The following is a 21,678-nucleotide window of genomic DNA, read 5'->3' on the forward strand; positions in this document are numbered from 1 at the left end:
TTGTGCTTCTAGTGTGGGGATGGTAGAGGGTGTATATGGAGTTCTGTGTGTGTGTGTGAGGAGGGAAAGGAAACCATTTTAAATTTGTTACATTCTTAATGGTTTTTGAGTTTGTTCTTAATCATGTGGTCATTTCAGAGGAAAAGATTTTTTTCACCTTCCACAAAGTAAATTCATTGTGGCTGATTTGCCTTTTCTACTCTTAAATGTGTATTGTAATAATTCTTTAAGATTTCCTTTTCTAGTGTTTAGTTGACTAGTAAGTTTCATTCTTCATAATCAGCTGTGGATCAACTGAATTTATATACTTTTTCTCCAGGTACACAGCCAATTGTCTTGCACTGGTCACCTGTATGAATGAAGAGCACAAGTTATCATTCCTTAAAAAGATTTTTAATAGTGATGAATTGATCCATTTCAGATTGAGGTAAGCAGGAGCCTTCCTAGAAGTTCTTTTGTGGGTTTTATGTGCAATAAAATAATTGATGAGATTCTCCTTTCGCTTAGGTTATTAGAAGAGGCCCAATTGCAGGACTTGGAGAAGGCCTTGGTTTTGGCCAATCCAGAAGCCTCCCTTTGGAGTAAGAAGGAACAGCAGTGCTTACATGGACACCTTATTTCAGCTGACCTCTCCTCCAGGGTGACAGCTGTCTGTGGTGTGGTGCTGCCCCGGCAGCCACCAGCCCTTGGTGAGCAGGTATGTTGGCATCAGTAGGGGCTGTGCTCCCTTCTCTCTCCTAAACACAACTGTGCTCTTTCCTTGGCTGGGCTCTGTGTACGAGGTACGAGCCAAGTTGAGTTTGTTTAATTGCTACTCCAATTTTAGAATTGTTCAGGAAGAAATTGAAGAGAAATTCACCTTGGACTTTCCTTGGTATTCCTTTTGTCTTTGTTTAATGTGAAATTAGAAACTATAATGGTGCATTATATGATGCTTTTAACTCTAGCAAAGCTCTCTCTTCCATATATCTTTTTTTTTTTCCTTTTTGTGACAGTCTTGCTCTGTTGCCGTGGGTAGAGTGCAGTGGCATCATTGTAGCTCACTGTAACCTCAAACTTCTGGGCTCAAGTGATCCTCTTGCCTTAGCCTCCTGAGTAGCTGGGACTACAGGTGCATGCCATGTCACCTGGTTAATTTTTCTGTTTTTAGTTGAAATGGGGTCTTGCTCTTGCTCTTGCCCAAGCTGATCTCAACTCCTGACCTTGAGCTTTCCTCCTGCCTTGGCCTCCCAGAGTGCTAGGATTACAGGCGTGAGCCACTGCGCCTGGCCTGTTGTGTGCATTCTTGATCTTAGATGTGAAAAATATGGGAAGAGGAAAAAAAATTTTAAAAATCCAACAGTAATAGATGAGATTTGTTCTCTAACCCTTTGTGTCAATTTTTTTGTTTACTTAAACTTTGGGAGATGTTTTCTTAAATTTGTTAACAAATTCTGCTTTCCTACTCCTCCTCCCACCAAAAAATGGAAAGTGAAGGGTAAAAAAGATCCTTTGGATAACATACATGTTATTATAGTTTTGGTAGTACTGATTTATTGGGAGAGGTTTATGTAAGGTGAGAGGAAGCATTGTTGTAGAAATTAACCCATGTTCTTTTGGGGGAAGGACTCTTTTTTTTTTTTTAAACCCTGGAGACAAGGTCTTTTGTCACCTAGACTGGAGAAGTGCAGTGGGCGTGATCATGGCTCACCGAAGCCTGGAACTCTTGGGTTGAAGCGATCCTCCTTGCCTCAGCCTTCCAAGTAGTTGGGACTCTAGGCACATGTGATGTGCGCCACCACACCTGGCTGATTTTTAAATTTTTTATAGAGATGGGTGTCTGTATGTTGCCCAGGCTGGTCTTGAACTCCTGGTCTCAAGTGATCCTCCTGCCTCAGCGTCCCAAAGTGTTGGGATTATAGGTCTGAGCCACTGTGCCCAGAAGGACTCCTTTTGACATGCCTTTTGTTTTCTCACTTGCCTCCTTAGGCTAGTAGTAGGAGTTCTTCGCGTGAACATGAGCTGGCCCTTCGATCTTACGTGCTGGTGGAGTCTGTTTGCAAAAATCTTCAGACCATGGCTATAGCAGTGGCTTCCCAGAATGCTGTGTTGTTGGAAGGACCAATAGGATGTGGCAAGACTTCCTTAGTTGAATATTTAGCTGCAATGTCAGGTAGAAGGAAGCCTCCTCAGCTTCTCAAAGTCCAGCTTGGAGATCAGACTGACAGTAAGGTAATAAAAAAAAATGGTGAGTTTTGGTGAGTTGGCATGATTGTGAACATTTGTATTCAAGTATTATTTTTTTTTGCTAAGGGAATATAAGAAGAGTTATTGGTCTTGCTCATACTGTTGTGCCAAGCTGAGTAAACCTCAAGTGTCTGCTTATCTATAGCTTTAGAAGTTTAACAGTTAATGAAAAGATGCAGCATTGACACCTCAGGGTTTGTGGTTTCAGTAATTACTTTATCCTTTTTCTACAGACGCTGTTGGGAATGTATCGCTGCACAGATGTCCCTGGAGAGTTTGTGTGGCAGCCTGGCACCCTGACACAGGCAGCCACAATGGGCCATTGGATCCTTCTGGAGGATATTGACTATGCCCCTTTAGACGTGGTATGTTGTCTTGCTAAATCATTGCCTCCTGACATCTTTTCCTATGTTTGAAGAGTATTTCGTTAGTCTAGGGATGATTTAAACAGTAGAAGTATTTGATTAGTCATATGTTATGGAAAGCTTATTCATGGTTACCTACTGATCTGATTTGAGGTCTTGGATTACTTTTACTGGTTTCTCGTTTGATAGAGAATTTATAAAATTTTGCCTGTGCTATTTTTTGTAGTAAATATGTGACCAGTTTCACAGAAGTTTTTCCTCCTCTTATTGAATATGTGATTAGCTTCACGGCCTTTCCAAGAATAGGTCTGGTGAGGAGCATCTTAACCATGTTATGGGTACACTGAGAACTTTGAGATCTTGTGTCCCAGCTATGGCAGCTATAGAGCATTAGACTGAGGACAGATAAATGCAGAAGGAGATGATGTAGTAAGAGTGGCCCTGTCTTTATTCTATTAGGAAAAATATATTGGATGTGTGTTTTGGGTTTGAAAAAAACCACTTCTATGTGTATGAAATTTAGCCATTGAGACAGTCTGTGTTTCCTCTGTTTTCTGAAGACTGACCAAAGAAATGTATTACAGGATGAAAAATTCTTCCTTTGGACAGATTTTCCTGAGATTAGATTTTTAATTTTCTTTTAAGGTGAACCCTCAGATAAACTGTATATGGACTTTTCCCTCTTAGACACAAGAGAGAGAATGAAAGTATGCATGTGGGTGTGTATAAGTTTAGGGATATATGAGGGGGAAGGAGTGGCTGAAAATAATTATATTTTATGTCAGTGTTTTTAGATTGTTATAAGGTAAAGATGTTTTGGGCATATTGGTCCAGACAGGGCCTCACAGTTTTATCACCATATTTTAGGGTCTTTTTTTTTTTTTGAGACAGAGTCTCACTCTCTTGCCTGAGCTATAGTGCCATTGTGTCAGCTTAGCTCACAGCAACCTCAAACTCCTGGGCTCAAGCGATCCTCTTTCCTCAGCCTCCAGGGTAGCTGGGACTACAGGCATGCGCTACTGTGCCTGACTAATTTTTTCTATTTTTTAGTTGTTTGCCTAATTTGTTTCTATTTATAGTAGAGATGGGATGTCGCTCTTGCTCAGGCTGGTCTCAAGCTCCTGAGCTCAAGTAGTCCTCCTGCCTTGGCCTTCCAGAGTGCTAGGATTACAGGCGTGAGCCACTGTGCCCAGCCAGGGTCTTGATGTTTAGTTTTATAGGCTGGAAACTCAGTTTTCTTAATGAAACTAAATTGATTTTAAAAATAAAATTGAAATATGAACTATAAAGCCAGTTTAGAATACTTGCTTTTTTCCCTTTGTAGTGCCCTCCTTCCTGGACATTTTTTTCAGATATCAGGTTAGCTGGCTTATGGATGGTGGAATTAGAACCAAAGAAGGTAGATGAAACGTAAGGAATATTCTATCCAGGCCATGACAGAGCCTAGGGCTCTAACTCTGTCCCATAGCTAAGCATATTTCTGTGGTGACCAAGTGCTGATTAAAGACCAAACTGACAATTTCTATCTTCGTCTCTCTTTGTCAGTGCCTGATAAACATCAGAAAATTTTTGTACTTGGAGTTCCATTTTGTGTAGACTATTCCCGTTCTGATAACACATTTATTTCCAATGCGTGTATGATAATTAAACTTATCATTATAGTGAAGTTACATTTACTTAAGAATATATACAGATCTCCTTGATGATTATTTTGTTTTCAGAACTTCTCAGCTACTAGTTGATCCATTACCATTTTAAAGTAGCTTTTATAGATCCTCATTCAGGATGATTTTCTTTAGTTTCAAGTTTTGGAGTATCTTGGAGTTGCTCCTGTATTATTTTGGGCTTCTCTTTCAGCTCCTAACCATGTATGAAATGATGATGCCTAAAAAAATTATGTCCGATATTTTAGAACCCTTTTCCTTGGCTGTCTGCTCTTCTCATTTTGTTTTTTCTTTTTCAAACTTCTTTATAAACTGAACTCCTAGATCCATATGTCTAGTCCACACTCTTAAAAACAAAACAAAAAAAACTCTGCTTGGATGTAACATAGCCAGTACAACAAGATGTCCAAATTGGTACTTATTTTTCTCAAAACAGCCTTTTTTCCACAATTACCAAGCCAGAACCTAGATAGATGCCTCTTTCTTCTTTTCTCTCTTTCAGTTAGTCTCCATATTGCTTATTGCCTTGTCCTTCTCTGTTTGTTCTGTTCTTTCCAATCTTACTGCCTTAGCACTGATCTTATTTTATCTACCTACCAATCGATCTTGCCTTTGTTACCTGAATAGTGTCCTTTCTAGTCTTCTTTTCTGCAGTCTAGCTCCCTTTCAGTTTGTCTTCCATATTGCTGCACAGTTGATTTTCTCTTTCTTTCCTTTTTTTTTTTTTTTTGAGACAGAGTCTCATTTTGTTACCCAGGCTAGAGTGAGTGCCGTAGTGTCAGCCTAGCTCACAGCAACCTGAATCTCCTGGGCTCAAGTGATCCTCCTGCCTCAGCCGCCCAAATAGCTGGGACTACAGGCTTGTGCCACCATGCCCGGCTAATTTTTTGTATATATATTTTTAGTTGGTCAATTAATTTCTTTCTATTTTTAGTAGAGACGGGGTCTCGCTCAGGGTGGTTTTGAACTCCTGACCTCGAGCAATCTGCCCACCTGGGCCTCCCAGAGTGCTAGGATTACAGGCATGAGCCACCACACCGGGCCTTGATTTTCTAAAATACATATTTGGACTTTTTTTTTTCTCAGCCTAAAATCCTCTTAATAACTCCTACAGAAAAGCTCAAAATCCTTGTCTCAGCAGGAAGCCTTTTTTTTCTTTATCTCTAAGCCTTACCTTTTTCTTTTGCTTTACATGCATATTCTACCCCACCATAACAATTCTCTCATGTCATGCTCTTAGTCACATCGATTTTTTTTAATGCATTTCAGTATGTTTGCCTAGAGTATATGTGCCATTTTTCGCCCACCAAACCTGGCTAATTTCTGCTCATCCTTTAAGATTCAGTGAATGGCATACCTCAGGGAAGCCTTCACTGACTTGCTTCTCAATCACTCTGTTGTGATCTAGAGCCTCCCTCTCTTCACATATAGCTCTGTATACCCCTAGAGCCAGACTGATCATGTTGTGTGGTTTGCATGCCTGTCATCTCCCTTCAAACTCTAGGCTTGACTTGCTTGGTTGTGGTCCACAGAAGACACACAGAGAATGCTGAGTGAGTAACTCACTGTGCTTGAGTGAAGATGATGCAGACATTCCCACCTGCATTTTGACCTCAATTTATACTAGGAGAAGTGGTGTTTCTTCGAAGGGTGTGTTATTTGGAGAGAGAGTTGCTTGGTTTCTGTTACTTCTTTCTGAAGAACTTTATCAGTGGGGTTTTGTGATTTAGGTTTCTGTACTGATCCCTCTTTTGGAAAATGGAGAGCTCTTGATTCCTGGCCGAGGTGACTGCCTGAAAGTAGCTCCCGGATTTCAGTTTTTTGCAACCAGGAGGTATGTGCTATTTACCTTTTTGTTCCCACTCTGGAGCCAGTAAGTCTGCATGCCGAATCCAGCAGTCTTGGAATACAGTTCTCTGGGCCAACTTCAGGATTAGTTGGAACTCATGAAAGGTCTAGCCTTTTCTCAATTTATAAAAGGGTTTTTTTCCCCACTTAAAAATTAATAACTAGTTAAAAACACTCTTATTTTCATGTTTTCAAAAATAATCAGAGGTGAGATTATTGCTAGATAACCCTGGGTTTGAGTTCTATCAAATGGTGGATATAAAGATTAAGTGAAATGACTTGCAATGAAGACATGTCACATGGTAAATACCTAATTAATGGCTGTGATGATGATGATATGTCGATTTCAAGTAATTAAAGAAATATAAGCCTGAACAAAGGAATAAAGTCTGAGCAGACTTAGTATATGCCCCATCAACCTTTTACAATGACTTAAAGGCAGTGGTTTATTGATTTATTCCTTCCCTCTCCCCTCCCCCCTTCCCTTTTCCTTCTTCCCTTCCTCCCATACCCCTCCCCTCTTCTCTTCCCCCCCTCCTCCCTCTTCATCCTAAAAATCCTGGGTTCAAGCGATCCTCCTGGCTCAGCCTCCCAAGTGACTAGGACTACAGATGCCCATGCCTGGCTATTTAAAAATTTTTTAAATTTTTTGTAGAGACTGGGTCTTGCTATGTTGCCTAGGCTGGTCTTGAACTCTTGACCTCAAGTGATCCTCCTGCCTCACCCTCCCAAAGTGCTAAGATTATAGATGTGAGCCACTGTGACCAGCCTCAATGGTTTATTTCTTGTTAGCTTATACCTGTATCGCTTTTTCAAGGTTTTAAAATGCCCACAAGTGAAACTAACATCAGACTATATTTAATGATTGCATTAGTTTTTATTTCAGTAGACATTCACTGGGAGATGCAGTGTGGAACTAACCTAACAGTTATCAAGGGGCACCTTGCTAGACTCTGCTCCTTTTGATACAGCTTGATTTTATTCACAAAGATAGTGAAATTCTTTCCTGCTAGATTTAGATATTTCCCAGAAGGTCCTGGGACGTCGTGGAAAGATGTCAGACAAACTTGAATTCAGTTTTTGACTCTGTCATTTATAGTAATAGTTGAGTGACTAAGGAACATTACTGTCCATACACATTGAAAGAAAAGAATGGCACCTTCTTCTCAGAGCAGTTGTTTTGAGTATCAAATGGCTCATGTGTAAGCATGTAGCTTCCCCAGAGTTTAACCCTTTGCACTCGCTTGCTTTTTTCTCATTATCCACTCAACATTATCCACACTCGACATCTGAGTGCAAAGGGTTAACGTATATTCCTTCTCTGTTTTCTTCTGTTCTGGAAATTTTTAATGCTTCTATGTATTATTAACTTCTGGTAATAAGCAGTGAACGTAATGTTAATACCATGGGCACTGGGTTATGTTTTCTCCTTCCTGAATTTATTTATGCTTTAAGGAAGAGGAACATGGAACATGTCATTTAGATTAAAACATTTACTTCATAGAATCATTTTCAGTGATTTGAAAATACTTGGTTAGAGCTCTATCACTCCTTCCTAGCAAAAGAGTCAAATGTAGGTTAACTGTAAGCCTTTCATTTGTCATCTGCCCTATAAGCCCAACAGAGAGAGGGGTATCTGGGACCAGAAGGAATTATGAGTGTTATTTTTATATGTGTGTATATATGTGAGATAATGTACAAGTAATATCTAGAAGTATAATTGAAGATTAAAATTGGGAATTTTGTGTGTCTTAATTTTTTATTTTGAAATGTAGGCTCTTGAGCTGTGGAGGAAATTGGTATCGACCGCTAAATAGTCATGCTACTTTGCTAAACAAATACTGGACCAAAATTCACCTGGATAACCTGGACAAGGCAGAACTGAATGAGGTATGTGGACAATAGAAAGTATTGATGCATTTCTTCTTTACTTTTTATTATGAAAAGTTCCAAACTCACATGAAAATAAAAGAAATAGTATAATGAACTACCAAAATTTTCACCAACCTAAATTTTAATACCATATGTTCTAACATTTTACTGTAGTTTCTTCATCTATTATTTTTTGTTAATATATTTGAATGCAAACCCCCTAACATTTTACCCTTAAATACTGAAGCATACATTTCTAAAAATTTAAGAGCATTTTCATATATAACCACAATAATATTATATTCAATAAAATGAATAGTAATTTCTTAGTATCATTTAATTCATTTTTTTTTTTTTTTTTGAGACAGAGTCTCACTTTGTTGCCCCAGGCTAGAGTGAGTGCCATGGCGTCAGCCTCTCACACAGCAACCTCAATCTCCTGGGCTCAAGCGATCCTCCTGCCTCAGCCTCCCGAGTAGCTGGGACTACAGGCATGTGCCACCATGCCCGGCTAATTTTTTGTATATATATTTCTTAGTTGGTCAATTAATTTCTTTCTATTTTTGGTAGAGACGAGGTCTTGCTCAGGCTGGTTTCGAACTCCTGACCTTGAGCAATCCGCCCGCCTCGGCCTCCCAAAGTGCTAGGATTACAGATGTGAGCCACCGCGCCCGGCCCATTTAATTCTTTTTTTTTTTTTTTTTTTTTTTTTTTTTGAGACAGAGTCTCACTTTGTTGCCCGGGCTAGAGTGAGTGCCGTGGCGTCAGCCTAGCTCACAGCAACCTCAAACTCCTGGGCTCGAGTGATCCTTCTGCCTCAGCCTCCCGGGTAGCTGGGACTACAGGCATGCGCCACCATGCCCGGCTAATTTTTTATATATATATATCAGTTGGCCAATTAATTTCTTTCTATTTATAGTAGAGACGGGGTCTCGCTCAGGCTGGTTTTGAACTCCTGACCTTGAGCAATCCGCCCGCCTCGGCCTCCCAAGAGCTAGGATTACAGGCGTGAGCCACAGCGCCCGGCCCCATTTAATTCTTATATTTAAGTTTTCTCAGTTGTCCCACAGTCTTTTTACTAAGTTGATTTGTAAATAATGTCTTTCACACTTAACGCACATTATGATCTGGGCATTAATGAGAATCGAGGTGAATTATTTTACAGATTTTATACATTGATTCACTTTGTAGTATTCCTGATTATCGTAAATCACTAAGAGGTATACTTCACATTATAGTGAGGTATGCCCCTCACCTCTCTTTGTATCTAGGAGCATTTATCCTCTGACTTAACTTTATGTATGTCATATTTAGATAGTTGGCTTTGAGAAGCTTGTTATTTTTGAGATCCAGACTTAGTAATCTTTGTAACACCCTCCTTAATAATTGCCCAATGACTAAAACCCTTGTATATATTACTTAGGAAATAAAATCTTCTATATTGAATTCATAGAGAACATAAGAAACTACATTTCTGTTGCTGCTATTCCCAGATCTCTTGTGCCTAGAAAGATACTGTCTTTGGCCTTGTGCTGAAATAGTAAACTGTACTTTAAAAAAATAAGCTATTTACATAGTGCTATTCTCATACATTTGTATAGTACATTTGTCAAAACTCGACATGTAAAACAGTGAATTTTCTAGTATGTAAATTATAGGTTAGTAAACCTGACTTATAAAAAAAAAAAACTTATTAAGGCTTTCTTTGTGCTTAAATTTGTCCCATTTTGTAAATGTTCTCCCCAAACCCACAGTGTATGTGAAAGATCTATTTATTGAATTTGTTGATTTTATTCTCTTCTTTGTGCTTATTTTTTACTGCATTTGAAATATATATGTTAAACAATATTTGTTGTAAAATCCTTCAGTAAAAAAAGTACAGAGAATGGCCGGGCACGGTGGCTCATGCCTGTAATCCTAGCACTCTGGGAGGCCGAGGCGGGCGGATTGCTCGAGGTCAGGAGTTCGAAACCAGCCTGAGCTAGAGCGAGACCTCGTCTCTACTATAAATAGAAAGAAATTAATTGGCCAACTAATATATAGAGAAAAAATTAGCCGGGCATTAGGTGGCACATGCCTGTAGTTCCAGCTACTGGGGAGGCTGAGGCAGTAGGATTGCTTAAGCCTAGGAGATTGAGGTTGCTGTGAGCTAGGCTGACGCCATGGCACTCACTGTAGCCTGGGCAACAAAGCTAGACACTGTCTCCAATAAAAAAAAATATTACAAACGAGTATTGCTAATGATTTTCAGATGCGGTGGCTCAGTCCTGTAATCCTAGCACTCTGGGAGGCTAAGGTCGGAGGGTTGCTTGAGCTCAGGAGTTCAAGAACAGCCTCAGCAAGAGCGAGACTCCTGTCTCTATTTAAAAATAGAGTGAAATTAGCAAGGGACTAAAAATAGAAAAAAATTAGTTGGGCGTGGTGGTGCACGCCTGTAGTTCCAGCTACTCAGGAGGCTGAGGCAAGAGGATCGCTTGAGCCCAGAAATTTGAGGTTGCTGTGAGCTAGGCTGAGGTCATGGCACTCTAGCCCAGGATGTGTTTGTTTGGATTGCTTGGAGGCCCTTTTACCATCTAACTTCTACCTGCTAAGTGTGTTATAAATGGTGCGATTGTGCCAGATAACTGAGTTTAGGGTAGAAAAGTTATGGTATTTCTTTGTGGTAGGTGGATGTGGGTAGGAGCAAGAGTAGGTAAGGGTGCAATTTCTTTTCTTTTCTTGTCTTTTTTTTTGAGACAGAGTCTCACTCTGTTGACTCAGGTAAAGTACAGTGGTGTCATCATAGCTCACTGTGACCTCCAACTCTTGGGCTCAAGTGATCCTTCTGCCTCAGCCTTTGGAGTAGCTGGGACTACAGGCGTGTGCCACGATGCCCGGCTCATATTTCTATTTTTAGTAGAGACAGATTTCACTCTTGCTCAGGCTGGTCTTGAACTCCTGAGCTTAAGCAGTCTTCCCGCCTTGGGCTCCCAGAGTGCTAGGATTATAGGCATGAGCCACCATGCTTGGCCGCATGCAAGTTCTTATACTTGGTACAGATAAATTACATAGAGAAATCGATTTTTTGTCTAATTGGTTTCAGCAGCAGTTTACATGTGCTTTTAAAAATCACTGTTTCCTGCTAAATTTTCTTTCTTTTTTATTCTTCTGTCAGGTTCTTCAGAGCAGATATCCCAGTCTCTTGGCAGCAGCTGATCACCTGCTTGACATTTATATCCAACTTACTGGAGAGAAACATCACTCTCAGAATGATAGTTCTGTTGGATGCGAACAGGCATCTGTGGAAGTTTCAGAAGCCCGAAGAGAAAACAAAAGACCAGTCCTTGAGGGGAGAGAATTGTCTCTAAGGTACTGGACTAAACACATTTTTGAGTTGAGATTTTAAAAATGCTTCCCTCAGAATTCCTTACCAGCTAGAAGTAAATGTTGGTTATTAGAGGTCAGGTTTTAGAATTAAACTTCCAGGTTGCTCATAGTGTCAGGATCCTTTTTCAGATCTATAATTACTGATTAGGAAGGCTTGATTAAGGTAATCGTCTTTTCTTGGGTTTTAAAAAATAACTTTTGGCTGGGTGTAATGGCTCTTATCCATAATCCCAGAACTTTGGGTGGCCAAGGTGGGAGGATTACTTGAGTCCAGGAGTTCAAGAACAGCCTGGGCAATATAGCAATACCCCAGCTCTACAAAAAAATTTTAAAAAATTAGCTGGGTGTGGTGGCACATGCCTATATTCCTAGCTACTGGGATGGGAGAATTGCTTGAGTCCAGGACTTTGAGGCTGCAGTGAACTCTGATGATGCCACTGCATTCCATCCTGGGTGACAGAGTGAGACACTGTTTCTTAAAAAAAATAATAATAACTTTTAAAGACAAATTTGGAAATAGTTACTAACATAATTCTTTTGCTAGATGTCCTTTTCTGACCCTTGGGGTCTTAAATAAATTGTCTTGGGTTTTGCTGTATGTAATGAGGTCTGTGCCATTGCCCTCCATTCTTAATGGTTGACTTTCCCTGTGTGAGGTGAGAATCAGAAATTGGCAACTCATTTTGATCTGAGTTAGTTGCTTCCCACCTTTTCCACTACCTAGTCTGACATCAGTCAGGGAGAAATGAGTGCTAGTTCACTTCCTGGTAGGAGTAAAGACTGGGAACCTTCACTTATTCTTTCCCTGAACACTTTTTATCTTCACATTCCTCCCAAAGAGGGGAGAGTTGTCAGATGTCCCCAGACTTAAGTGGGTTGAATAAATTGTCATGCCTCTGATGTCTTCAGCCTAGGGTGTTTTATTTCTTTCTTTCTTTCTTTTTTTTTTCCAAGGGATTTACTGAATTGGTGTAATAGGATTGCCCATAGCTTTGACAGTTCATCTTCATCAGCATCGTTAAATATTTTTCAAGAGGTAAGATAGCATCTTCCTGTCTGTTTTCTCTTGGCTCTATAATTTCCATTGTTGTTTCCTGTTTCTGGATTGCTGTCATAGTTTTTCTCTAGGTCTGGCTTGTTAACCTTAGCTAGTTAACACTGAACAAAAGTTGCCTTAAAACTAATTGGGTGTAGTAAACATTTTTGGTTGTTACTTTAGAAGAAGTATAGCATGAGATAGAGTAAAACAGATAGTAAAATTAAAGTGTTTCTAAGATATGTAGTAGTTATTCCTATATGTAATTTCCTAGTCTATTTGATAAATTTGTATTTGTCTAACCCCCCACTTACCTCAGTAGGGCTTTTTATCTTTAGTCAAGAGAAATTATGTGGAAGTTATAAAGTATAGCCTTGGGGGCAAAATGTGTTGGTTGTGAGGGAAGCCCTATTGAATTATAGCTCTGCTGTATTCAATAAGAAGAAAGGGAGACTTATGCCTGCCTGCTTAAGAATAAAATTTGTGCTTCCTGACGATCGGTGGGCTTTGATTATAAAGCTTTGTGTTTTCTGTTAGCCAGGATTGAGGAGAGAATAATGTGACCCAGTTTGGTTTGCACTTACATCTTTGTGTTTGGTAAAGTTACTTTGCATAGAGAAAAAGCACCTTTGGCATGCACACTTAACACTCAGCTAAACCCTGAAATGCCGTGGTGGTCTTTATCCTCATTCTTTGTTCTCTAGTGAACTCTCCTTCCCATTTTCCTAGGTTTCTCATTTCTTACCGATAACCTTGTTTTGTACTTTTCTAATAAAATTGGGGCATTGGTAGGATGGTTTCCTCTTTTTTACTCTCTATTTTGGAATGTTTGTGTGTGTTATAAAACCACTTTATTGAGATATAATCCACGTACCATAATGTTTACTCTTTTAAAGTATACAGTTCAATGAATTATACAACCATCATCACCATCTAATTGTATCATAGAACATTTTTATTGCCCCAGGAAGAAATGAATTGCTTCATTTCCATTTTTCTCTCCCTGGAGCCCCTGGCAGTGGGCTAATCTATGTTCTGTCTATATAGATTCGTTCATTCTGGACATTTCATATAAGTGGAATTGTACAACATGTGGCCTTTTCTATCTAGCTGCTTAACTCAGCATATTTTCATGGTTAATCCATGTTGTAGCATTAATCAGTCCTTCATTCTAAGGCTGAAGAATATTCCATTGTATTGATAGAACACAAAGATAGAATTTGTCTTATAAATTCATCTATGGATGGATATTTGTGTTGTTTCTACCTTTTGGCTATTGTGACTAATGCTGCTGTGAACATTCATATACAAGTATTTTATTAATAGAGAAGCAATATGTATGGATTGTTGAAAATAGAACTATATAACAAAGCAAAATGATAAAAATATTTCCACATCCAGAGATTCCCTAGCACCAACATCTTAATATGTGTCCTTCCAGATCTTTTCGTATGCATTTAGGCTTAAAACTACTTTTACAGTTTCAGAGTCTTCCTTTAAAGACACTACTTTGTTGAAGACATCCCTCATTTTGCAATATGTTTTACCTTCTGGCTTTATCTGGTTGCTTCTCTGTTGCTGTAATACCAACTGGTGTCTTGATATTATTTCAGTCCAATTTTGGCATTACCCAGAGTTAGTATAGACCCCACAGGTTTAAGGGCCAGTCTTCCACAAAACTATCTTTATTTCAGACCCCAGCTGCAACCCTGGGGAATTGGGCACTGACACTTATGGCCCACTAGTTATAAATTTGAGGGTTCTTGTGACCCCTTCAGGTTCAATAATTTGATAGAATGACTGAGAGAGTTCACTGAAAGTGGTATACTTTCAGTTACAGTCTTATACAGGATACAACATAGAAATAGCCAAATGGAAGAGACACAAAGGGCAAGGTTTGGGAGGGGTCCAAGAGCAGGGGTCTGTTCCCCTGGGGTCAAGGTATGCTTTCTACCAGACACATTAATATGTTCACCAACCAGGAAGCTCTCCAGGCGTTGTGTATCTTGCATTTAATTGGGGTCTTATGTCATTGGCCATGTGGTTGAACTCATTCTCCAGAGATTGGGGGTGGTGCTGAAAGTTTCAGCCCCTAATCGTGAGCTTGCTCTTTCTGGCTTGGCCTGCCCTTCCCTCAAAATTATCTAAGGATCCACCATGAATTTCTGTGTTAATATAAACTCAGGTGTGGCCCAAAGGAATTCATTGTGAATAATAAAAAAATACTCTTCACTGAAGTAATTCCAAGGGTTTTTTGAAGCTCTGTACCAAGAATTGGGGGCAGAGACTGGATATATTCTTTATACATTCTCATATATAAAGGACAGCCATGGTGTCCTTTACCTTATATCCTCTCTTGTATTTTCTATAAATAGAAGTTTAACAAAATGTTTGATGGAATCAAATTTAACTTTTCTTTTGGGTAGAATCTATTTTTGATGGTACTTTATATTTCATTACTTCAGAAGACATACCTAGTTGGCCTACTGGTAGTTGTTAAGATTGAGTACTGGGTTAGGATAATGGTATACAAGTGGTGTTGTATACCATGTGTTTCCCTTTATAGCTAGAAAGCAATCTTTTTGGTGTTACTTAGGCATTATATGGGGTCAGTTTTCACATGAACCATCTACCTAATGATTAGCACTAATCACTGTTTTGCCTGAAGTTAGAATTTGCAAATTGAGGTATCTTGTTTGTTTGTTTTTTAATTTTGCTAGTATTTCAGTAGTAAATCCTTCACATTTGTTGGTGTCCTGTCTCTCCATTATGGTAAGGTCCTGAATCTGGGGCTGGGTACCTTTTTGCAATCCCTTTAGTCCTGCAGAAATGTTCTTGCTGAATTTTATGTTCCTCCTCCTTGTGGCCAGGAAAGTGAAACTCTGTGATTATTATCTTTAAAATCAATTGTCATTTACTTTGGTTATTTTAATAGGCTCTGGACTGTTTCACAGCAATGCTTTCTGATCGTACAAGCAAACTGAAAATGGCAGAAGTTATTGGAAGCAAATTGAACATTTCTAAGAAAAAGGTATGTAGTGCTATTTTTATTTCATTATTGAAAGAAAGCTGAGATATTTAGCTTGCTTGCTAAATCATTACTTGGAATACCTTTTGCGATGTTAACTCCTCTATAAAATTTGGCAGTTTTATTGACACCTATTGTGGGCATAAAGCTTCCAGTATTCCCGTGTCAAATAGTATCAATGAAAACCTGTATACTTATAACTTAGGTTCATTGCTGACATTAATATATTGCCATTGTTTTATATCAAAATATATATTTTTGGAGGAGAGAGCCTTTCACTCAGGGGCTCATCTTGAGACATTTTTCTGGCTTTTCCACAAGAATGATGACTCTAAAAAGCCTTATGTTGAGAATTGCAATACTAGAAATTTTTCTTAGGCTTCTGAAATAGTTGGGATGTTTTTTGGCTGGAGATAATAGAGCACCTTAATGAAAGAGACTTAAACAATAAAATATATTAACTGTATTAGGGGAGAGGAATGAAACCAGTATGTTTTTGGGTTTGACTGGAAAGTATTCATCTTCTTTGGTTTGAGAGGAACTCACCTTCCCAGAGTACTGTTGTTCCTTTCACTTCTGTCCCAAACCTGAACAGAATCTGGGTTCTTTGGATTAGTGATGAGGACAAAAGAGGAATGCCTGCTGAGCAGACACCAGGAGTGTGTACCACAGCTTCTCTTTTTGCTTTGGCTGTAGTTTCTTGTACCACCATCTCCTGCATTATGTTAGAAATTTAAAGAAGAGGAAAGCTTGGCTGGAGAAACACTACTTGATTTTCTTTCAGGTGTAGAGCATACTTTTTATTCTCTCCATCGGGATATGTCAGTGTGTTCACTTCAGATAAAGACAGAGACTTATTTAAATAGGTAAAAAGTACCATTTCAGGGAAACATGATCAATGTTTTCAAAAACTTAATATTAGAAATTTGGAAAATGAAAAAAAATTCCTTTATTAAACTCACCTGTCTTAGAGTGATTGTTAGTAGAAAGCTAATTAGAGGGGCACAGTAAACTGCCTTGGGTAAGGAAATGTTGAAAGAGTATATGCATATTTACTCAGGTAAAATCTTTCCCTCCCATAGACTGAATTCTTCTGTCAACTTTATAAACCAGAAATTGTGATCAATGAACTAGATGTGCAAGTGGGTCGAGTGCGGCTTCTGCGGAAACAAAGTGAGGCTGTTCACATACAGAAGTAAGGTTCTAAACTAATCTGTGAACTGTGGGGTTATTAGGAGCTTGATAGAAGGTGTAGTCTGGCACAAAACACATATGTGAACTGTGATCACTCTAGTGTGCTTCGTGGTAAGGAGTAGTGTTTTCCCAAAGTATGTTCTGTGAAACTAGGTGTTAATAAGTGAAGGAGGTGATGAATGTCAATAGAGGTCAGTCCTTGGTTTTACTCACTGTGTTTAGTGAAGTAAACCTCAATTGAAAGTCAGGCTGTATCTAACATTAGTCTGTAAACTTCTTGAAGTCTGGGGTTATATAAGATTATGAGATCTAGGTAATGGTTATTAAATACTATATGCCTGACTTTGTGCTAAGTGTTTTATATGTGCTTTCTCACGTAGTGGTTATAATAATCCTGTGAACTAGTATTTTTGTGTCATAGGGTTGCCATAACAAATTACAACTTGAAGCTTTAAACAACATTTCTTCACAGTTCTAGACGCTAGAAGTCTGAAATCAAGGTGTCAGCAGGGCCACAGTTCTCCCTCTGAAGGGTCTAGAGAAGAATACTTTCTTACCTATTCCTGGTTTCTCTTGGCTCCCAGCAGTCCTTGGTTTTCCTCAGCTTGTACCTATATCACTTCAGTCTCTCTCTGTTGTCGCATGGCCTTCTTCCCTGGTTATGTTTCTGTGTCTCCAAATGTTTCTCTCAAAAGGACACTAGTCATTGCATTTAAAGCCTACCATAATGCTGCCTTACCTTATCTTTTTTTTTTTTTCTTTTTTTTTTGAGACAGAGTCTCACTTTGTTGCCCAGGCTAGAGTGAGTGCCGTGGCGTCAGCCTGGCTCACAGCAACCTCAATCTCCTGGGCTCAGCGATCCTACTGCCTCAGCCTCCCGAGTAGCTGGGATTACAGGCATGCGCCACCATGCCCGGCTAATTGCCTTACCTTATCTTAACTTGATTAAATCTATAGACCCTATTTTGAAATAAAGTCACATTCACAGGGTGGACATGAATTTTGGGGAAAGATTATTCAACTCGTTACAATTAGATACTATTATTGTCCACATCTTTTAGGTGAGGACATTGAGACCAAGCTAGGTTAAGTAATTTGCCTAAGATGACATAAATAATACATGTAATGTCTTATTGGTGTTTTCAATCTCTGGAGCCTAACATAATACCAGGAATATGAATATTGAGTGTTTGGAGAGTGAGTGAATTTTGTAATTTATGTGTTGTAAGACTATCTCTTACAGCACGAAGACAGTTTCTCTGAACTGTTTTCTTATTCTTGCTTGTTAAATCTAGAAAATCTGGTTCCTCAGAGCAATTCCAAAAGAAGCTTGCAGCCTGGTCTTTATACTCATTTTTTACCCTTCCCAGGGAGAAGTTCACTTTTGCTGCTACACGGCCATCCTCTGTTCTCATTGAACAGCTTGCAGTGTGTGTCAGCAGAGGGGAGCCTGTGTTGCTGGTGGGGGAGACGGGGACTGGCAAAACCTCTGCTGTTCAGTACTTGGCTCACATCACAGGTAACCCCAGAGGGACACCGCTCTGCCCCCAGACTTTTTACACTGATTACTTAAAAAAAAAACAGCCCAAAGACCACTTGAGTTTAACAAGTGCCACCACGCCACATGTAATCTCTTTCTATTGAATTATCTTAGTTTATTTCTAATATGTGTTCTGCAAATACATGTGCTGGATTTTGTTTCAAAACAGATATGGGATTATATTCTACATATTGAATTTAGTTAATAAGCAAGTTGGACAACTTTATACACAATGCTTCATTCCTTCTAATGGCTGGATAATATTACATACTGGATATTTATTTAGTTCTAATTTATAGACATTGACCTAATGAAGGTCAATGTCTTTTTGTTGTTCTCAGTTATTTGAGATAACTATTGCTAGAGCAATAATGCCATAGTGAATCTCTCTCTCTCCCTTCTCTACCCTCTCCCCTGGACAGTTAAGATTCCTATAGGACAAACTAGGATGGAAAAGAAAAAAAAAAAGAAAAGATTCCTGAAGGGTCAGAGAAAATAGACATTTCGAAATTCAACCTGTGCTCTGTCCCTACATCCTTAAGGCACACACTGGATATGATTAGTCTTTAAGTTTTTACAGTAATTCTTTTGCTCTTTCTTAAAGGCCACCGTTTGAGGGTTGTCAATATGAATCAACAAAGTGACACTGCAGACTTGCTTGGAGGGTAAGTATGGCTTAAAATTTCTCTCTTGTTATTTGTGTTTATTCCTTGAGGTAAGAAATACTCTTTTCTTTTCCTTTTCCTTTTCTTCTTTTCTTTCTCTCCTCTCCCCTCTCCCCTCTCTCCTTTCCTTTCCTTTTTTTTTTTTTAGAGAGTCTCACTCTGTTGCCCAGGCTAGAGAATGAGTGCCATGGCATCAGCCAAGCTCACAGCAACCTCAAACTCCTGGGCTCAAGTGATCCTCCTGCCTCAGCCTTCTGGGTAGCTGAGACTACAGGCATGAACCACCATGCCCGGCTAATTTTTTGTTTCTATTTTTAGTTAACTGGCTGATTTTTTTTCTTTCTATTTTTAGTAGAGACGGGGTCTCGCTCTTCCTCAGGCTGGTCTCGAACTCCTGAGCTCAAGCAGTCCTCCTGCCCCAGCCTCCCAGAGTGCTAGGAATACAGGTGTGAGCCACCATGCCTGGCCCTGTTTTCTTATAAAGCTCAAAAATAGCCTTGGAAAAATTTTCAAAGACTTGCACCTCTTCCCTACCCAAACAGGGTATTTATTTGGATTTATTGAGGAAATATTGGATGTGTAGATAGTTTTCTTTATTTTAAAGTACAGTTGAAGTCTTTCTGTTTTTTTGTTTTCTTTTCGGGAGGTCTTTGTTCTTAAAGATTATACTCTAGAAGGGGAAGAAAAACCAGAGAAGTATGTAATCAACTAATATTTGTGTGTGCAGTTTATCTAAAGAATATGTTCTGAGTCACACTACTTTCAATCTAGACCCTTTTGCAGTTCAGTCATCTCTCTGAAACTTTAAGGAGTGGAAGTGTCAGCCCCTCCGCTTGGTTAAATGTTGCTCATTGTACTCACTGTGGTCAGTAAAATGCTTTTCTTCCCTGTTCGTGTTTTTGAATATGTTAGTTTTACAAATAATTTTAGTTTGTGCTGAAGCTTGTAAAACAGATGCATGCTGTGGGATATCTTATATTGAGCTATTGATTTAAAAAATCCTTAAAGACATAAAATAATAGAACTTTCAGTCATTTTTATTCTTTATGGAGTCTACCAAAAAGCTCTTCATTTATCCTTTTCTTTGAGGATCGTATTATGTGTAGTATTTTAATTTTTTCTCTTGTTTCAGATCCTACTTTGCTACTTTGTTCATTTTTATGACTGAAAAATCTATAGATCTGATAGAATGCTACTTTGGAATCCTGCTTCCTTTTGGTGTCTTTCCTTTTCTTACCCATTACTTACGTGCTGCTGTACACCTATTAATGATATACTAATTAAAGCTTGTACTGTTATCTTCTGTCTTAAAATCCATTAGCTGAGGTTTATCTCTCTCACTTTAATTCTTTAGTCACTTGTTTTTCTCAGATGATCTTTCTATCTCATTTTTATTTTACTTCTGTTTAGTTAATTGATGCATAATCTCTTCATTGTCATTGAGGCACTTGGTAATTTGTTGTTATTAATATATGTGATTATCGTACCAGGCATGTCTATAGTAATGTGTATGTCTATTCTGTATCTATGTGTGTCTACAGTAATTTCTTACTATTAAGTATTCCTAACACAAATGGCATTAATCTTATACTAATTGACCATGGACTGGGGCCATCTCTTCTAAGACTTTGTAGTGTTATGTCAGCCATGCAAGTCATTTTAAGAATAGTGGGTGCAAGGCCGGGCGCTGTGGCTCACGCCTGTAATCCTAGCTCTTGGGAGGCCGAGGCGGGCGGATTGCTCAAGGTCAGGAGTTCAAAACCAGCCTGAGCAAGAGCGAGACCCCGTCTCTACTATAAATAGAAAGAAATTAATTGGCCAACTGATATATATAGAAAAAATTAGCCGGGCATGGTGGCGCATGCCTGTAGTCCCAGCTACCCAGGAGGCTGAGGCAGAAGGATCACTCGAGCCCAGGAGTTTGAGGTTGCTGTGAGCTAGGCTGACGCCACGGCACTCACTCTAGCCTGGACAACAAAGCGAGACTCTGTCTCAAAAAAAAAAAAAAAAAAAGAATAGTGGGTGCATAGGAGTCTATTTGTGCCCTGATGCAATTGATAATACAAAAAGATTAGAATCAAAATACAATTAGCTAGAATTTTGCTTTGGTGAGAATTTGCTAATAGAAAACTAGGTCTGTCTGGAAAGTATCCAACCATTGTTAATATAAGGAGAATGTTATGTGTGACATTCATGTAACCTGATAGCCTAGGACAGTGGGTTATTATAATACACATGTGTGAACAATGATGACATCACTATGCTAGTCGGTAGGACGCTAGATGCCATCGAGTGTGCATGTGTACTGTGTGGTCATCACATTCAAAATGACTGAGTAGAGCAGTGAATTTGCAATCAGATCTTGTGTTATGCTTGAACATTCCTCCGCAGAAACTATTCAGATGATTCAGAAGGTTTTGGGGAATGGTGCAATGAGTATAGCACAAATAAAAGTGTGACACAAACACTTCAAAGTTGGTCGAGAATTTGTTGAAAGTGAACCATGTTCTGGAAGGGCTGTAACAAGCAGAACACCTGAGAATATTGAACATGTACGGGTTAGGTTAAGAAACACTAGGAGAACTGTGTGAGGTCCCAAGGTACCTACTCTGAAGGGGACTGAGGCATCATTGTCCTGTGTACACTATTTCTTGTTTTTTGTATCTTGTATCTTCTTCAATAAATGTCTCTATTTTTCATATTATACAGCTGGTTACTTTCTGTACACATCTTGTTTATCCATTTTGCCTTTTTGGTAGGTTATTATCAGTTATCAAGAAAGAACTTTTCAATTTTTGTATGGTTGGAAATGAGCTTTGCTTTTTTTTTGGTGACAGAGTCTCATTTGTTACTTGGGCTAGAGTGCCATGGTCT

At 39.0% G+C, this 21,678-nt stretch overlaps 1 protein-coding gene across 3 annotated transcripts in view; it reads left to right on the top strand.

Moving 5' to 3' along the window:
- MDN1 (midasin AAA ATPase 1) overlaps nucleotides 1-21,678 on the top strand; it is a 145,184-nt gene that overhangs the window by 15,764 nt on the left and 107,742 nt on the right. For all 3 annotated transcript variants that reach the window (XM_020287041.2, XM_020287042.2, XM_020287044.2), the window contains exons 4-15: nucleotides 320-427; nucleotides 508-697; nucleotides 1,969-2,211; nucleotides 2,460-2,591; nucleotides 5,986-6,089; nucleotides 7,879-7,993; nucleotides 11,130-11,323; nucleotides 12,296-12,377; nucleotides 15,313-15,408; nucleotides 16,488-16,600; nucleotides 17,970-18,118; nucleotides 18,744-18,804. In XM_020287041.2, coding sequence (XP_020142630.2) covers nucleotides 320-427; nucleotides 508-697; nucleotides 1,969-2,211; nucleotides 2,460-2,591; nucleotides 5,986-6,089; nucleotides 7,879-7,993; nucleotides 11,130-11,323; nucleotides 12,296-12,377; nucleotides 15,313-15,408; nucleotides 16,488-16,600; nucleotides 17,970-18,118; nucleotides 18,744-18,804 — 1,587 coding nt within the window. The remainder of the gene's footprint in view (nucleotides 1-319; nucleotides 428-507; nucleotides 698-1,968; nucleotides 2,212-2,459; nucleotides 2,592-5,985; nucleotides 6,090-7,878; nucleotides 7,994-11,129; nucleotides 11,324-12,295; nucleotides 12,378-15,312; nucleotides 15,409-16,487; nucleotides 16,601-17,969; nucleotides 18,119-18,743; nucleotides 18,805-21,678) is intronic.

The sequence above is a fragment of the Microcebus murinus genome, chromosome 5 (genome assembly GCF_040939455.1).
Source record: "Microcebus murinus isolate Inina chromosome 5, M.murinus_Inina_mat1.0, whole genome shotgun sequence".
Taxonomy (NCBI): domain Eukaryota; kingdom Metazoa; phylum Chordata; class Mammalia; order Primates; family Cheirogaleidae; genus Microcebus; species Microcebus murinus.